The sequence below is a fragment of the Durio zibethinus genome, chromosome 23 (assembly GCF_047325235.1).
Source record: "Durio zibethinus cultivar Kanyao isolate XHJ-2024 chromosome 23, ASM4732523v1, whole genome shotgun sequence".
NCBI classification, from domain to species: domain Eukaryota; kingdom Viridiplantae; phylum Streptophyta; class Magnoliopsida; order Malvales; family Malvaceae; genus Durio; species Durio zibethinus.
In genome coordinates, this window is record NC_143184.1 from 5036706 (window position 1) to 5053547 (window position 16842).

At 30.0% G+C, this 16842-nt stretch overlaps 1 protein-coding gene and 1 long non-coding RNA gene across 4 annotated transcripts; one reads left to right on the plus strand and one right to left on the minus strand.

Annotated features, from left to right (window-relative positions):
• Window positions 1-688: 688 nt before the first annotated feature.
• LOC111314231 (uncharacterized) lies at window positions 689-7472 on the minus strand. The gene is made up of 4 exons (XR_002693127.2): window positions 6754-7472; window positions 6560-6650; window positions 5269-5338; window positions 689-896 (listed from the first exon to the last, which is right to left on the minus strand). It is a non-coding gene; the product is annotated as an uncharacterized LOC111314231 (long non-coding RNA).
• A 4720-nt stretch (window positions 7473-12192) lies between these two features.
• LOC111314232 (F-box protein SKIP17-like) lies at window positions 12193-16781 on the plus strand. Of its 3 annotated transcripts, XM_022915379.2 has the most exons (13): window positions 12193-12630; window positions 12727-12902; window positions 13199-13393; window positions 13490-13600; window positions 14010-14095; window positions 14169-14290; window positions 14739-14803; window positions 14912-14984; window positions 15090-15152; window positions 15235-15299; window positions 15383-15457; window positions 15602-15870; window positions 16332-16781. In XM_022915379.2, exons 1-12 carry the CDS (start codon window positions 12283-12285, stop codon window positions 15816-15818), a joined length of 1596 nt encoding a protein of 531 aa, XP_022771114.1. In that variant the 5' UTR covers window positions 12193-12282; the 3' UTR covers window positions 15819-15870; window positions 16332-16781. The 3 variants fall into 3 exon arrangements, with proteins under 3 accessions (XP_022771114.1, XP_022771116.1, XP_022771117.1); XM_022915381.2 differs by lacking the exon at window positions 13199-13393 and having other exon boundaries at window positions 12222-12630; XM_022915382.2 differs by lacking the exons at window positions 13199-13393; window positions 13490-13600 and having other exon boundaries at window positions 12222-12630.
• The last annotated feature ends 61 nt before the right edge of the window (window positions 16782-16842 follow it).

A 16842-nucleotide genomic window follows, 5' to 3' on the forward strand; every position in this document is an offset into this window, starting at 1 on the left:
AAAAAAAACACATGTTGGATCGATGTGAATTAGAATCAATTAGATATAAATAATTTTATGATTCCTATCAGGAACTTTTTTTTTTATAAAATTTATCTATCAAACAAAATAAAATTAAAAAACCAAATAAAAAAGTAAAAAAATAAATTTAATTAAAAATAAAATTAAAAAAGTAAATTTTTGGAAGAAAATGGCGTGAACCTCTCATTCCTGCAAAATCTACAACTTCAATATAATAGATGGATAGATGAAATATAAAATATATATCTATATATTTAATTAAAATTAAATTAATTAAAAATATATTTAATTAAAAAATTAAAATTAAAAACCTAAAATAAAAAAAGAAGGGTAAGTATAAAAAATAAAGTAAAAAAAAAAAATTAAAAACTAATTAAAAATAAAAACAAAAACCTAATTAAAAAAAAGTACCACATGAATACCGTACCACATGCTCGAAACTTTACAAAATCAAGCATTGGACAGAAAGCCGAATAAATAATATGTCAGCAGACGCTTTTAATCGTGAAAACTGCGAAGCTATAGATATTTGTAAAATAAAATTTCGAAGTTTTTTTTTTTTTTATAAATGAAACCGTAATTTGATAATAAAAAAAAATTATAAGTATTGAAATTTAAACCTTAAACTTATTAATTGTCATCTTATAAAATTAATTACATAAATCAATCAAATTAAATTTTTGATTCAATATTCAGAGTATTCTAATTTGTAAAGATGGATAACATTATATAAAAGCATATTTAAAGAGTTACAAAAAAACAAGGTACAAAGAAAGATAACGCTCACGACCACATTTCGAACACTGAATGAGTTCGCTACTTATATGTCCTTGGATCCCATGTTCAACATACCTAAAGCTCTATGAAGTCCCCACCTGTGCATTACAAGAAAAACATGCATACATGAGAAAGCATCATCATGAAAACTGGCACTTTCTGAAGCATTGCTTCAGTTGGAACAAACTAGTTTAATGGACATGCTCTGGTAATTAATATTTCACATACACAATTCCAATAACCCTCTCCTCCTCTGCCCCCGTCATCCTATGGAACAACAGAAGCATCCTGGCAAGTTCAAAATTTTGGACGTGGTACCCTCAGTGGGGAATTCACCTTTAATGGGACGGTGTTCATGGACATCCCAAAATTAAAAAATAATAAAATTTAAATAAAAAATTTTCACTGAACACCTAAATTTTCTCTGGACACTTCAAAGATTATGAAAAAACAAAATTTGAAGGAAAATTTTCTCTAAAGACCATAAAAGTGGTAAATCTACCAACAGTCTTGTATATATATATATATATATATATATATATATATATTATAAGTGAGCAATCCCCATAAAAAATAAAAAATCTGGATACCCTAGTTCCTCCTTTGATGAGGATGCACGGATTTATTCCAGGAATATAACTTGAGGCGATTGACGAACATGGCAGCCAAGCCGATCAACAATGTTATGACACAATATTGTCAGAGCAACTCAAAAAGATGAAATGAAAAGGAGAAATAGGGTGAAGGTATGAAACATTTTTGGGAGAAAGTGCCCCCCATTCGGCAAACGCAAATTTTATGCCGTAGGCAGAAAATTCGTTCCCCTTACCGGTCTGAAAGTAACTAAGAGTGATGAAAAATAATCTATTCAAATGCCCTTTTGACCAAATGAATATAGTTTGGATAACTTGTTGACAATAGAATGAGTTTTTCAATTTAAATTTCCCAGCATCAGCAGACTTTTTTTATATAAGGAGTTCCCTTCCAAACTTAACAACCCAACACTTCATTTCTGCTAACATGAAAGGGAAAAAATGGATAAAGTACGGCCAACATTTTAATCAAAATCTAACAAAAAGGGACAGAGTTTTGAATTAAAGAAAAAAGGAGTTTTAGAAATTCAACCCTTACCAGCAAAAGCAGTTCCCTTGCTTTACAATAAATTAATAAGCAGCATACAAACCGTCCAGCATTTGGCGGTTGCAACAAAAAGACACAGTATGATGAGATAGACTTACTGAGAAGACTGAAAAGCGGCATCCTAAATAATGAGGCCAAACTTAATTTAGAAAATGAAAAGAACAACTAATACCATATACCAAGCAGAAAGGTTAACTTGAAAAAACATATCTCCTCCCACCACATCTAAGACATTGGACAGACCTTTTTTAAAATAAAATACAAATTACATCAAAGACATGGAAACAGAGTGGAGGGTTCACTCGAGAACATATTCAAGCAATGCATATACAGCTGCATCCTTTACGATGTGAAATATAAAAGTTCTAATCATTAGAGTAGTAGTCTAAGTTAATTTTATTCACACCTTAAAGATGATACTTCTCATTCCTCCTAATATTATTTATCAAAAGGTGTCATCAATTACATATTTGGGGATTCCAAATAAAATTAATGCAAGAGAGAAGAGGAGATATGATTGTTTGTACATGTTTGAAAGTTTCAAAAAGAAAAAAGAAAGAAAAATAAAAAAGTATCAGAATGAAAAAGAAATTGAAGATGTCAGAAAATATAAATAAAGTTCATCATGCAATCTTTATTTAAGATCACAATACACGAAACCTTGCATCAATATACTGTGATGAACTTGATTGGCAGAAACATTAGAACAGTAATGAAGGAAGGCTTTAGCAGGGAGGTGGGAATTAGTGCTGAAAAATGGTGCAAAGAAGCTGAAAGGAAGAGAAGCCTAGCTGGTAAAGGAAAAAGCCAAGCTGATGGAAGAAAGAACTAAGCTGGAGAGGAAGCTGACAGCTGGAAATGAAGCTGATCAGGATGATAAAGACAAAGGAGCAGAAGTGTTTGCTGTAAAGCATCCTGTTATAGCAGGTATCAAATTACTTTATTAGCAATTATAATTCTGTTACACTAAATTGAAGCGCGTGTTGTGCTATATATAGGAAATGCTATGTAACAGTCACAATTATAATGAAAATATCACAAAATTCTGCTTCCACTATCTCTGATTCTCTCTAATTCTCTGGTCTATTTCTTCTAGCTTCTTCTATCTTCTTCTCATTAATTCAGTTCCATCAGTAACAGCTAATCTGTGACATAAACATTTCATTGTGGTCTAAGAATTTTGCTTCTCAGATGTCAGATTCCTGATAGTAATACAAAGCCAAACATTTGTTTTCTATACAGTACAGATACTCCTCACAGCATGTATGCATGTGTGTGCATATATATATATATATATATATATATATATATATATATATATATATATATATATATATAAACAGACTATATGTGTACGCATATACAAAATATTTATAATTAATGATATCAATTTGTAAGGGGGATCAATTTAATTATAAAGTTAAATCTCGGGGCTGAAATGAACAAAGATGCCCTTTAATAACACGTCTATTCGGCTAGTAAACAAAGATGCGCTTTAATAACAAGTCTATTCAGCTAAATAGTGAAGGCTTTTTTTTATGCATTTAATGTTAAAAGAATCTCAAAAATGCAGGCCATCGCTCAGAACCAGCAATAATCTACTAGCAATTTTATTAGTCAATATAAAGAAAGAATAATTTCAACAACTATGGGCTCCCTACCAATTATTGAAATTGTATAACCATTCCAAATCAAGAGCAATAAGATCCAGAATTCAACCTCTACAATATCAGATGCAGCTCCTTGCTAGCAAGAAATTAATACAATGGAATGAACAGATTGCGTGCACTAGGATGGCGTTCATTGAGGAGGTTGCGGTTATCAAGAAGCAAAAACTACTGATATGGCCTTTAAAAGCCTTTTCCAAAACTAGAAATAGTTTAGGAGATAAACCAATTTTTTTTCTCCTGTCTGATAGAGGAGATAAACCAAACTTAATTTCAAAATAACGGAACAAAAAGTCACAAGATAAGCTGGAAACTAAGACCAGCTTACTCAAGAATTAAAAGGGGACAAGCTGTGGCGGAGCCACTTTTAGTGGGACCAAAATTGAAAAATAACAAAATTTAAAGGTAAATATTTTAGTGGACATTCTCAAAATTTTCCTATGAACACCCCCAAAGATGGGGAAAAAGAAAATCTGAAGAAATATTTTCCTTGGACACCATAAAATTGGTAAATCCATCAACAGTTTTTTATATATATTTTATAAGTGGACATCCTCAAATAAAAATCCTGGATCCGCCTCTAGGGACAAGGTCTTCTAACAGTATTAAATTTGAATTTAACTGCATACAGTCATTAATTTGATCATTTCTGACAAGATAAATTTGAATTAAATATTCATTTAATTAATCAAAATGACAAAAAGCAAAACAAGAAGGATTGAACTTAATTGAATTACAATATTCGTGCTATTCTCCAAACCAGATAACGAGGTCTAACATCAATCTGGTGAGATAAAAGACCATGAAAACCCATCCTGATTATATAAGGTTTTATAGGGAATTTAAATGAAGGATGTTTTAAACACATATATAACCTAAGTGTAAGTTCTTAGTTTTTTTTTTTTTTTTTTTTCCCTTATTTCTATCTTTCTTTTCCAATTCTCCAATTCTCTCATACCATGATGAAGAAATCATTAATACTGCTACAAGCATCTATAGTTCTAAGTTCTAACTGTGAATTCGCCCCTAGTTGAGTTTTTTTTTAATCTAAGTAGTAGAAATAATTTTTGAATCCTATTACTTACTAGCATCTCTTTTACACTAAACCAAATGTCAAAACTTTCTGAAACCCATTGTTGTCAACCTCATCAATTCATTCTCTCTACAACATCAAAAACCAAACTCATACCTATGGAACATGGAACAGAAACAAATATGCATACAAAGACCAAATACTAGAAAACAAGATCCTGGATCCAACTTACTGTCACCCACCCAGTTGATGTTAATGAACAATGCACATGCTAGCCATGTTTTACAAACTTCACTGAATCATCTGCCATTTTTTTTTTAGGATTCTAAAAGGAATTCTTAATTTTTATACAAACATAAAACACAAGGAATGATTTTAGGTATATACATCTAAATTGCAAACTTCACCGAAAAAAATCTTTTCAGAAAGCCTTGAATTTCAGAATGAGAATGTTTACACATCAAAATTTGATAGACTCAATGACAATGGAAAACCATGATCTAAAACAGAAGAAAAAGAATCTGAATAACAGCAACAACATGCATCTAAATTGCATTCATGTGGTACAATCTGAAGGGAAAGCAAGAATCATATAATATTTTCCAAAAGGGAAAGTTATAGAACTATTACCTTTTCATACATCTTTATGACAGGTGTTTTAGAAGCCCACACAAAAAAATCCACAAAATATGTTTTGTCACTGCCAAAAGACTTTTTATTAATGAAAGAGGAGATAACAAGAATGAAGACACCAAAACAAATCTAGAGAATGCAACAGGGAAACATTATTACTTGGCAGTTGGCACACTACTTAATTACAATGATGGACACTTTCATTCCAGGAAAGAAAGAAATTATTCAATTCAAAAGCACTAGCATGTACTAAACAAACAAATTATCATGCATAATATACAAGTCTGGCTCATGCCAGGATGTCATCAAAGTTTGACTGAAAGGAAGGTACTTAGCAAGATAAAATTATCAAGCATAACCTAATCAATGTCAGCTTAAAGCTAGAAATGCACAGGGTATAATTTTTTTAAAAAATGCCCAAAACAAAACAAAAATCCTTTTTGATACATGAAATACATGTTAGTTTCAAAGGAAGGTTTTCTACACAAAAGTACCAGATGAAGCTTATGACTGTGCTTGTGCCAGTACTTAATCCTCACCATTTCAACCAAAAAATTTACCTTGTGTTCAGAAACTTGTATTATTTACATCAAAAACATCTACTACAATTATTATAGCACTTCGCAGAAAACGAGTAAAGCACGCCACAAATTTATATATAAAAGGATTAATAAACATATATTAAAAAAATTTAATACTTGATAATTTCTAATCTTGTAATCAGCCCTTAATATGATATTAGAAAACTTGATACTTTGGTAATTTCAAATCTTCTAATGCCCTTAAAATGCATGATGCCTGCTTATTGTAAACAAAAGTGACCCAAATCGATTGTGAGAAAATCCATAAGAGAAAAATATCCATACTCAAGTGAACAATAAATGTACACCAATATTACATCTTGTCTGCTAACTGCAGACAAAAGCTGCTGCATGCAATATTCTGGAGCTTCGGTGGCTGCTGTTACATGGCCATACCAAGACTCACCTTGCCCCTCAGTTTTCCCCATAACAGCAAGAATTTCATAGGTATTAAATATAGATATACAATGTCAAAACAGCATAGCCAATAAGAAGCATATCCCTGTTCAAATAAAATCTTGAACATGACTCTGAAAACTGAAATTCCAATTGCCAATAGTAATAAATCAAATACAGAAGGCAATGAGCATCAAAATTAGAACCCGCTTCCTGTTTTCTAATTATGAGAGTTCAATTCATGATTAATAATCTAATTCACACAAGAAAATAGAAAATATAAATAGGAAAGAGGGGGACGGAGAGCTTACTGTAACCCATAATTTGTTTGCCGGGGCTTTCAGCTATATGAAAATAATCCAGCGATCGAGCTAAATACGTCATGTAGAATAACATATTAAACTGTAATAATCACAGAATTACCATTAACGGAACAAATTTACAACTCGACCGATAATTTGCTTTAAGTTTAAAAAAAAAAGGGCCAAAGATTTGAAGAGCTCACGGTTCTGTTAAGTGGTCGAGATTGACGGGAGCGAAACGAAGAAGATCGTTGCAGCAAAATCGGGGTATCGTCGTCATCTATCTGTCTCGGACCGCAGGAACGGTGGTCCAAACTTCAAACTTGAAAGGTCGCATTAGGCTGCAAGTATATTAGGTTCTTTGGATTCGAACTGTGGACCCACGTGGACAAGATTGAGCCATTTAGGTCTCGCTTTTGGTTTGGACTTAATGGATCTCAGATCAAGCCTCGAAGATAACCATAACCAAACCCTAGATAGATCTTGTCAAAGAATAACTTATCAAAAAAACCGGCTGCAAGCGAGTGTTGAAAAGCTCCGATATTGAACAAAAGTTTCGCGAACAAGAAAACGAGAACTCGAACCTAAATCTCGCGACAATCCAACACATCCTCCTCCACCGCCAGCGCCACTTCCACCAAATCTAACCCCTCCGCTTCCAGCACCGCATCCACAACGGCAACTTCCACCGTCGGTTCCTCCAAATCCCTCACCGATGAACAAAGTATCGACAACCTCGACCTTCCAATTTCTCCTATTTTATGCACATTTGATAGTCTATAGCGGTATTTTGGGATGTCGCCATCACTTCCCAACGGTAACATACGGTTAAATGGCAGTATTTTCGGATGTCACCATCGCTTCTCAACGATAACATACAGTTATAAGACCTCAATTTGGGCACGCGGCTAATTTTGGTTTATTTCCTTTTCTTTTTTTTTACATTTTTAGCTTTGTAGCTTTTAGTTCTTTATTTTTTCAATTTTTTACCAAAATTTTTATATTTAATAAATATTTTAAAAGATTTTAGTTTTAGACATGAGCCCGCTTTATACCAAGCTTTTTTCTTTTATTAATTTTTTTTTTATTTTTTTCATAATTTTAGAATTTTCTTATGGGATTCACTTGATGTGTTTTTTTTATTATTTTTTATTTTATATAATTTAATAAATATTTTCTTATAGGATTCACTTGATGTGTTATTTCTTTTTTTTTATTATTTTTTGATTAGATAATTTTGTTTTAAAAAAAACAACAACAAATGTTTACACGTGGCAATCTGTTTCGTTTGTTTGCCATTTTGATTTTTTTTTTGTTTTTTATTTTTTAATTGGATAATTTACAACAAATTAAGTTAGTAAATAAATTTTTTTCAAAAAATGTCAATAAAAATATAAATAACAAACAATCTATATTTGATGGGTTTTTAATTATTCTGAAGTTGATAGGTACATTTTTTATTTAAGATCAAATTGATATTTTTTTGAAAATTAAGGTTGAGCCGAAAATAAGTTTACGATGTTCTTCTTACTTTGATTATATATTAAATTATATTTTGAATTCTTTATTTATTTTCATATTTTTATATATTATTTAACAATGATATTATTTAATTTTTTAATTTAATAAAAATATTATATTTATCAATAATTAAGATGTAATTAACTCATTCAGGCTACTTTTCACATATAGGATTAGTTGAATGATATATATTGATCATCCTATCATATGTTTGTTATGTACTTAAACAAAATGATTTGATTATTGCAATTATTAGATATCTTATGCCAATAGAATAATTCTATCATTTGAAAAAGTAGAGGATTATTTTTAATTTATAGGATTAAACTTATATATCATATTATACACTTAAAAATTATACCAATAATTTAAATTGTATAAATTTTGTAGAAAGATAATTTTGACTAATAAATATATTATCTTAGCTTAATCATTGCATATATCAAATATAAAATATGATGGTATTATTTAATTTAATAACACTCATAATATTATATTATCATAATTAATCATAATCTTATTCACTAAACATAACCTCGTATCATTATATAAATTTAATTTATTTTTACTTTATTTGATCTTTATGCAAGGTAACATACTATTCTCTTTTTTTTTTTTTCAAATATAAATAAAATTTGTGAAAAAAAATTATGCTAGTGTGTATCAACACACCAATTTGCTTTTTTATTATTTTATTTTTTAATTAAAGAAATTTTACAATGAAATGAGTTGATGGATTGGATTGATAATATAATTCATATCCAATGGATCCTTATTCAATTGAAGTATTCATGTAGTATACTAATAAGCTTTTTTTTTTTTTTTTTCCTTTTTTGTTTTATGTCATTTTTATTAAAGTAAATTTGTCAAAAAAAAGAAAGGTATTAATGTGGCACCTAATTTTGCTTTTTTCCTCATAGTTTTTTTTATATTTTTTAATTAGATAAATTTTACAATGAAAAATATTAATTGATAGAGATGCAAAAATAATTTATATTCTATAAGTTTTCAATCTATCTTGATATGATAATGAACGATTTTTTAAAATCAAGATTAACTTAAGATGGATTAAATTAAAAAGAAATAAGCTTGGGTCGAAAGTGTATATAAGCTACTTTATCTTGACTAATTTATAAGTATATATAAATGTATGTATTTTATTATTTATTTAATTTTATACATATATGTATTATATTAATAATTTGTTGTCTTAATTTCATTAGTTAATATTTAAAACTAAATATAGGGTGTTAATGTGGCAATCTCTATGATATATTTTTTTATTTTTTATTTTTTTTCATTTTTCCTTTTTAAAAATTTTTATTTTTTTAAATTTGTTTTAGGAACTTATTTTTTATTTGATAAATTTATGAAAAAAAAAGGTAATTAAGGTATTCACGTGTCATTTTCGTTTTGTTTTTTTTTTTTTACTTTTTTTTTTCTATTTTTGCTAAAATTTATTTTATATTTAATAAATATTTTTTTGAAATATATTTTTTAAAGGTGAGCCCCACTTTATGTGAAGCATTTTTTTTGTTATTTATTTATATAGATTTTAAATTTATTTTTTAATAGAATCCATTTGATACTAAATGTATGCCGCATGTTTTTTTATTTAATTTTCTATTATTTCTCATTTGTATTTAATAAAAATATATTATATTTTAAATTTATTGTATTTTTTAATGTTATAAATGATATATTAATATTCATAAGCTATTCGAGTTTGACTTAAATAAAATTCAAAATTGACTTAATTATTATCGAGTCAAACTTAAATAACTCGATTTATTAATTGTGTCGAGTTCGAGTATTTTTATACTCGACTTTAGTAGCTTACAAGCTTAATCAAGCTTTTATATTTTAATTATTTTAATTAATAAAATATCTTAAACTTAAGTTCAAGTTCGAACACAAATAATTGAGTTTTTGTCGAATATAAGAATTAAGCTTATTTTTACATATTAATTGAATATAATCGAGCGAGTTTGAGTAGCTCAATTTTTATCTTGAGTTGTGCTCAAGCTAAAAAAATAAAATTCGATTGTATTTGAGTCGAGTTTCGAGTCTTAAATTTTGAATCGAGCTTGAATTCGAATTTAATATTGTATTTGCTCAAACTTGATCAATTACACATTTATTTTTTCAACTTAAAACACGAGGTATATCACATGTTAAGTTTTTTATTTCTATTTTTTATCAATTTTTATTTACTTTTACTTTTTAAATATTTATAGTATTTTAATTTTTTTTATTTGAGGCCCATTGGATATCATTGATTAAAAATTTTATTTTTTTTAATTTGATAATATTTTATAAGAAAATGATATTAGGTTAACTCATCATTGCTAATGTCACATGTTAACTTGATTTGTTTTTTACTTTTTTATATTTTTATATTTTTATATTTTTATATTTTTATATTTTTATGTTTTTTGGTTTTTTGTTTTTTTCTTTATTTTTTTATTTTTAATTATATTTTTTTGCCAAAAAAATAAAACAAATGTATATATGTGATACCCAATTTTACTTTTATACCCATTTTTTAATGATTTTAATCAAATAATTTATAACAAAAAAAATCCATAAATACATCTTTTAAGAAAAATTTTAATGTTAGTAGGGAACAAAACAATCTACATTTGGTAGGTTTCAAATTGTCCGAATCTAATACATGTATTTTTTTATTTGAGATCAAATTGAGATATTTTTCCTGAGAATCAATATCAAGTCGAACACATGTTTATGGTGTTACATATTTTATTGAATTTATATATTAAATTTTATTTATTTAATTTTATAAGTATATACATGTATTATATTAATAAATATATTATTTAATAACTTAATTTAATAAAATACTATATCTATTTATAATTAAGATATAATCCACTCATTATATAAATTTGACTTATTAATTTTTGTTTGACCTTCATTCATTGTGTTGACCCTGTTCCTTTTTCTTGTTTGTTATTTTTTAATTTAGATAAAATTTTGTGAAAAAAAAAAAGTGTCCACATGACATTTTAATTTTTTTATTAGATAAATTTTGTAATAAATGAGCTATAGATAAAAATGATAAAATAATTTATATTCAATGGGTTATCACTCAATTGAGATATCTTATAGTACCACAATTAATTTTTTTCTATTTTTTATTTATTTTTCTTTGTTCTTATGTTTTTTTTTCCCTTTTTTTTTGTTATTTTATCTTTTTTTATTAAAGTAGTTTTGTGAAAGAACTAATTGAGGTGTTGAGGTGTCTCATTTGTTTGATTTTTTTTATATTTTTTAATTAGATAAAATTTTAAGGAAAGATGCTAAATTGACAGAAATACAAAAAATAATTTGCATTTGACAAATTTTGATTTATCTTGATATGAAAAAGACGTTTTTAAAATTAGAATTGACTTGATATTGATAATTTTTTAAAGAAAAATAAGTTTGAATGGAAAGTGTATTTAAGATATTTTATTTTATCCATTTAAAGGTATATGTAAAAATAAATATTTTATTATTTTAAAAAATTATTTTTATCTTAATTTAAGAAATTTATATTTTAAATTCAATATGAGATGTCATTGTTGCATTTTTTTATAAGCTTTTAAAATATTCATTTTTTTAATTTAAAAAATTTTCCTTTTTTTATTTTTCAATCTTTTTTATATTTATTTATTATTAAATAAATTTTAAGAAAAAATAGGTCGATTAAGGTATTTAAGGCTTTACTTGAAAAGAATGATGAAAAGAAGTGATGATGAAAATTTTATTAATTTAATTATTAAGCCATAAAATAAAAAAATAGTTATAAAATTTAATTATTAAATTAATAAGATTTTCATCTTTATTTATTTTCATCAGTTTTACTAAGCATAACTAAAATTAATTCTCATTTATTTTTTTTATCTATTAATTTTAATCCAGGACACAGGACTGAAGACACCAACACCCTGGTAAATATAATTTCTCTCTTTTATTTTTAAAATAATAAGAAAAGGAGCATGAGATGAGAGGCCGTGATAAAAACTCACATAAGTGGTACATCGACCTCCCAAAATCTTTAAAACCCACAAACCCTTCCACGTTAACCGCCACGTGTCATCAATCCTACAATCCGTACAATCATTAACTTAACCATCCACAAAAAAATAAAAAAATTCACCAACACTACTCCTCCTTCCCCTTTTCTCTCTCATTCACCACCACCCGCTATGGATACCCTCCTCCACCCTCCACCAACAAGTTCCTCAAGTTCCGTGGCCAAACGCCCTTGCTCTTCTTCGTCTCAAAACCCTAGGTTTCCTTCTCACTTCTCTCAAATGGACCATCTTCTCCACTCTTTCCTTTCCCTCGCTGATTCCTCTCCTCCTATTTCCCTCGACCTTTCCTTCGACCGCCTCCTCGACTCCTCTCCTTCAGACGCTGATCAATCTCTTCTCATCGATCGGGCTCACAAGCTAGGTTCCTTCCTCCTCCGTGCTGCCAATCGCTCCGCTCGAAAACGTGCTTCGTTTCATAACTCCATCGCCTGGGCCCTCCCTCCTGATCTCACCATCAAGGTAAAACTTCAATTCTTCATTTTTGATCGATGGTTGTTATTTTGTTCATTCTTTTTTTTTTAATCTTTTTGGTGGTGATTTGTTTTTTCATTTCAGGTGTTTTCGATGCTGGATTCGCAGAGTCTTTGCTACGCCGCGGCAACGTGTTCGATGTTTAACAAGTGTGCCATGGATCCTTTGTGCTATGCCAATATTGACCTCACTACTGTCGTGCCGAAGGTTAATAATGCCGTTGTGTCCACCATGATCCAACGAGCAGGAAAATCACTCCAGTAAGATTTCCTTTATTTTTTCGCTATTACAGTTCAGCATTTAATTTTATTAATAAATGCCTAATCTTAACTATGGTTCAATACTTGAATTGCCATTTGCCTAATGAAAATATTAATAACAAGCTATCTTGAAGTTCATTATTAGTAACTCAAATGTTGTTTTCGCCAGCTCCTTTATACTATATCTGTTTGAGAGATTGGTCTTACATAGTATTAGCTAGTTGATTTATATTTTCATATTGATTTTTTTTTATTATAGTTTGTTGTTAGTTACTATCTATTGAATTGTTATTTAGATCTCTTAAGCTCGGTATAGTGCCTGGCCCAACCACGTCTCCTGGTTCCTGTCAACCATTGGTTTATACTATCAGGAACTCTGTAGATGTATCTAGCTTTTCGTGGAATGATAAAAGGACCAGGCAAGGGAAGGAATCATCTATTCTTACAAGGTCCTGCTTATACCCGTTAAGTGGGGACAATGGTGCCACTGGGTATGATTGAATGCATTAACTTCTAGTTTAGAATGCAATATGTGTAATAAGTTCTTCTTTTTGTTCTTATTATTTGCTTTTTTTTTGTATTGTAAGGACTCTTTTGAGGAGGTTGCATCTTTACAATATTGAAAGAATGGACAATGCGTCACTTTGTGTGGCATTAACAGCCTGTCCTTCTTTACTTGATTTGGAAATTGTTGGCCTGTAAGTTTCTTTATTTGAGCTAGTTTTCAGTATTTACCCTTCCTGCCAACCCCACCCTCTTTTCCTTTTTTTTTTTTTTTCTGTTGGCTTGAGCTTGCCGCAAACAATAGCAGCTGGATGATCTAACAAGTGGTAAAATCTTAAAACTTATAAGTTCTTTTTAAATATGAATGATTAATCAAATAATAAACACTCACAGCTACAGAGAGATCGATTTGTAAGTGCACAATCATAAATAAATAAACAGATATTCATAAAGAGCTGAGTGAGTGGATACTAAATGTAGCATTATGACCTTAATTAAAGAGGTGCTTTGTTGTCGTTTGAATTTTGTTAGTGCAATTTTGATGATGATACTGATTTAGATAGTAACCTTCAAAATTGTTTGATCACCCTCCTTTTGATGCAGTCACGTCGAGCTGAGGCAAACTTTGATGTCAGTGAGCTCAAATTGTCGCTTAATAGAGCGTTTATTCTTTGAGTCTTCCAAAACAGGTACAGAGTCTCTACATGAGTATGCCTTTTTAAAATACTCAAAATATCTTCTCAAAGTATTATGATAATGCAGGGAGGGATGACAGCTTGAAATCACCAACTTGTGTTGATTTAGTGAACAATTGTCCTAATCTTTCTTCTTTGTCGCTGAGAGGTTTTAAACTGCATGATTATAAAGTTCGCATACTTGTTAAGGTATGCATTTATTTCATGTTGTTTAAAATAATCGCCCTTTTGGTTTGCACTTCAAGGGCATGCTTAATGGAATGAAATCTTGTCAAACATTTAAAATTTTTATGTGTAAGATAGTGGGTGAACCAGGTTTTATATTACTTTATTCATGGTCCCTGCTTTTAGATTTTTTTTCTTGAAAATATCTAATGTCTTGAATTTTTATGTAAATTTGATTAATGTAGGAACTTTTTTTTTTTCTACTTTTGACGGATAAATTCAACTTTTCCTTGTAAAAGCAGAAGTACTAAATTGGCTACTTGATAAGGTTTGGTGGTTGACATATAATATCAATGGTTTGAAAGTATTAGGAAGAGTGGGTAAATATGTCAAGTGCTGGTTGTTGTATGTCTGGAGGAATGGTGATTCTATTTGATTTTGCTGCATTGAGCTGTGGTCTGATCACTTGCAGGGATTCCGTAAACTTAAATATGCTGATTTTTCAACATCGTACTCTATCACTGGAACCTTTTTGAGGTCTGTGCAGCTCTTGTCAACTGTACTTACTAGAATCTGTTGAAGTCCTGTTTTTCCAACACTCCTTTTTGTACACTTCTCAGAAGTTGTTTTTTTCCCTTTGATCAGGAATTTGGGAAGTGGTGGTGGTGGGAATCTACTAGAGGTTTTAATTTTAAGGGACTGCATGCATCTCAAAGAGGTGAGATCTAAATCCAACCTCCCACCTCTTCCTCCTAGAGCAATTGCTCTCTCTCTCTCTCTCTCTCTGTCCCTCTCCCTCTCCTATCTGACTTCTCATGTGCAGGTAGAAGTTGCTCGGTTCTTGACAGCAGTTGTTGCAGGAGATTTTAAGTTCCTTACACATCTTGTAAGTGAAGTTGATATGTGAATATCATTTTCATAGTTCATTTATGCTGAATCCTCTGACTCTTACAACTTCCATCCCATAGGACATATCTAATAGGGAAGGTTTAGCTTCAGAAGGTGACTGGTATCAGAGATCTTACAACTCCAGGTAGATAAATCTTTTGTGAGATTCTGATATACCGCTGATATTGCTTTATGTTATACTAATATCTGAACTTGTGTATTCTGCAGCATTATTCCTTTAAAGCAGGTTTTGGAAGTAAGACCCAATATTTGTTTGCTGGCTGAGTTTCCATCAGAAGGATGGTACGGTCTACCCTTAAACTAATTTAGTGGTCATGTCATTGTTCTTAGTGTTTTTTTATCTCAAATAAATATTTTAAGATAGGAAATTGAAAGGTGCTGGGAAATGAAATTTGCATTTTGACTTTGTGTTTCTTGGCTTTGCAGCTTCATTGACATAGACCACATGATTGATAGTGATATTAACAGTGAGGTCAGCCTGCCATCCCAGCTGAGTAGTCATACATCTGATGGTTCATTGCTTATGAGTTCATCAGAGAGCAGCTATAATAGTGATCAGGGCAGCGGTAATGAGGAGTATCAAGATTCAGGTTATGTAATTTACGAAGAAAGCTCAGATGAGGTGGATTTTCTGGTTGTCTAGAAGAGCTGCCAGGCTATGCAAGTATTGAAACTTGCAGCCACTAAATGAAGCGGTATAGTAATCTTATCCTTCTGATTTTGAAAATAAGGAACCAGCTAGTTTATAGTTTGTTTATGATAGCTAAGTAGTTATTTATCTCTTAGCACAAGATGAGTACTTTCTTGGCATTGAGAAGAATGCTTGATACTTCTATGTTCATGAATGCCAGAATTCATAGCTGCACTTGTATACAACAAGGAAAAGATTATAATCTGAAATTACCCTGCGTGACATGTATTTATTCAGTTATCTCCAAATGTGGTGCTTGACAAATGTTGATTATACTGGCATAGTGTCTATTAAACTGGTAACTGTGAAATGTTGCCTCTGCTTTTCTTCTGTTGATCTAGGGGGAGAATTTCTGGGTATCAATGAATATAATAACGTTGAAAGAGGAAATAGTGTTGTGCTCTGCAAATTGAATGTTTTGTTTTACAAGGTGTATTTGCTGATCACGTAATGCATTTACAACAGATATTAGAAGGGACGCCTTTTCAGAGTGGAAGCTTGAATTGAAGAGAGGTGGATGAATTGAATTATCAACGGCATTGTAGTTTCTATATGGTTCTCATTTATGATAATTTGATGCTGCTGTCATATCCGAGGTCAGTTTACCATGTGGGGGCCTTTCTTCTGCTTCACTGAAATTGTTCTGATAATGGACAAGCCTGTGGGGAACCTTTTTTTTCCCTATCCCCGTTATCTAGCAGCTATATGTGTAGATCATGCAAGTGGCAGCCGATGCTTCAAGCTCTCGCTATTGTAATTTGTATTGAGTGGCCTTTGCTGAAATCTTTGTTTTGCCAATCGCCAATCGCAATTGTAGCTTATGTAATGTGCAAGCAAATTTGATTGGAGAAATCTGGCTATTCTCACTGTTGCAACGATTTTATCCAATTGGTCAGGCTCTAATTATTTCTGCTCGCTATTATCTACACACCTATGGTGTAGGAGCTTCTCGCTAGTTTATGTTTCAACCATTTAA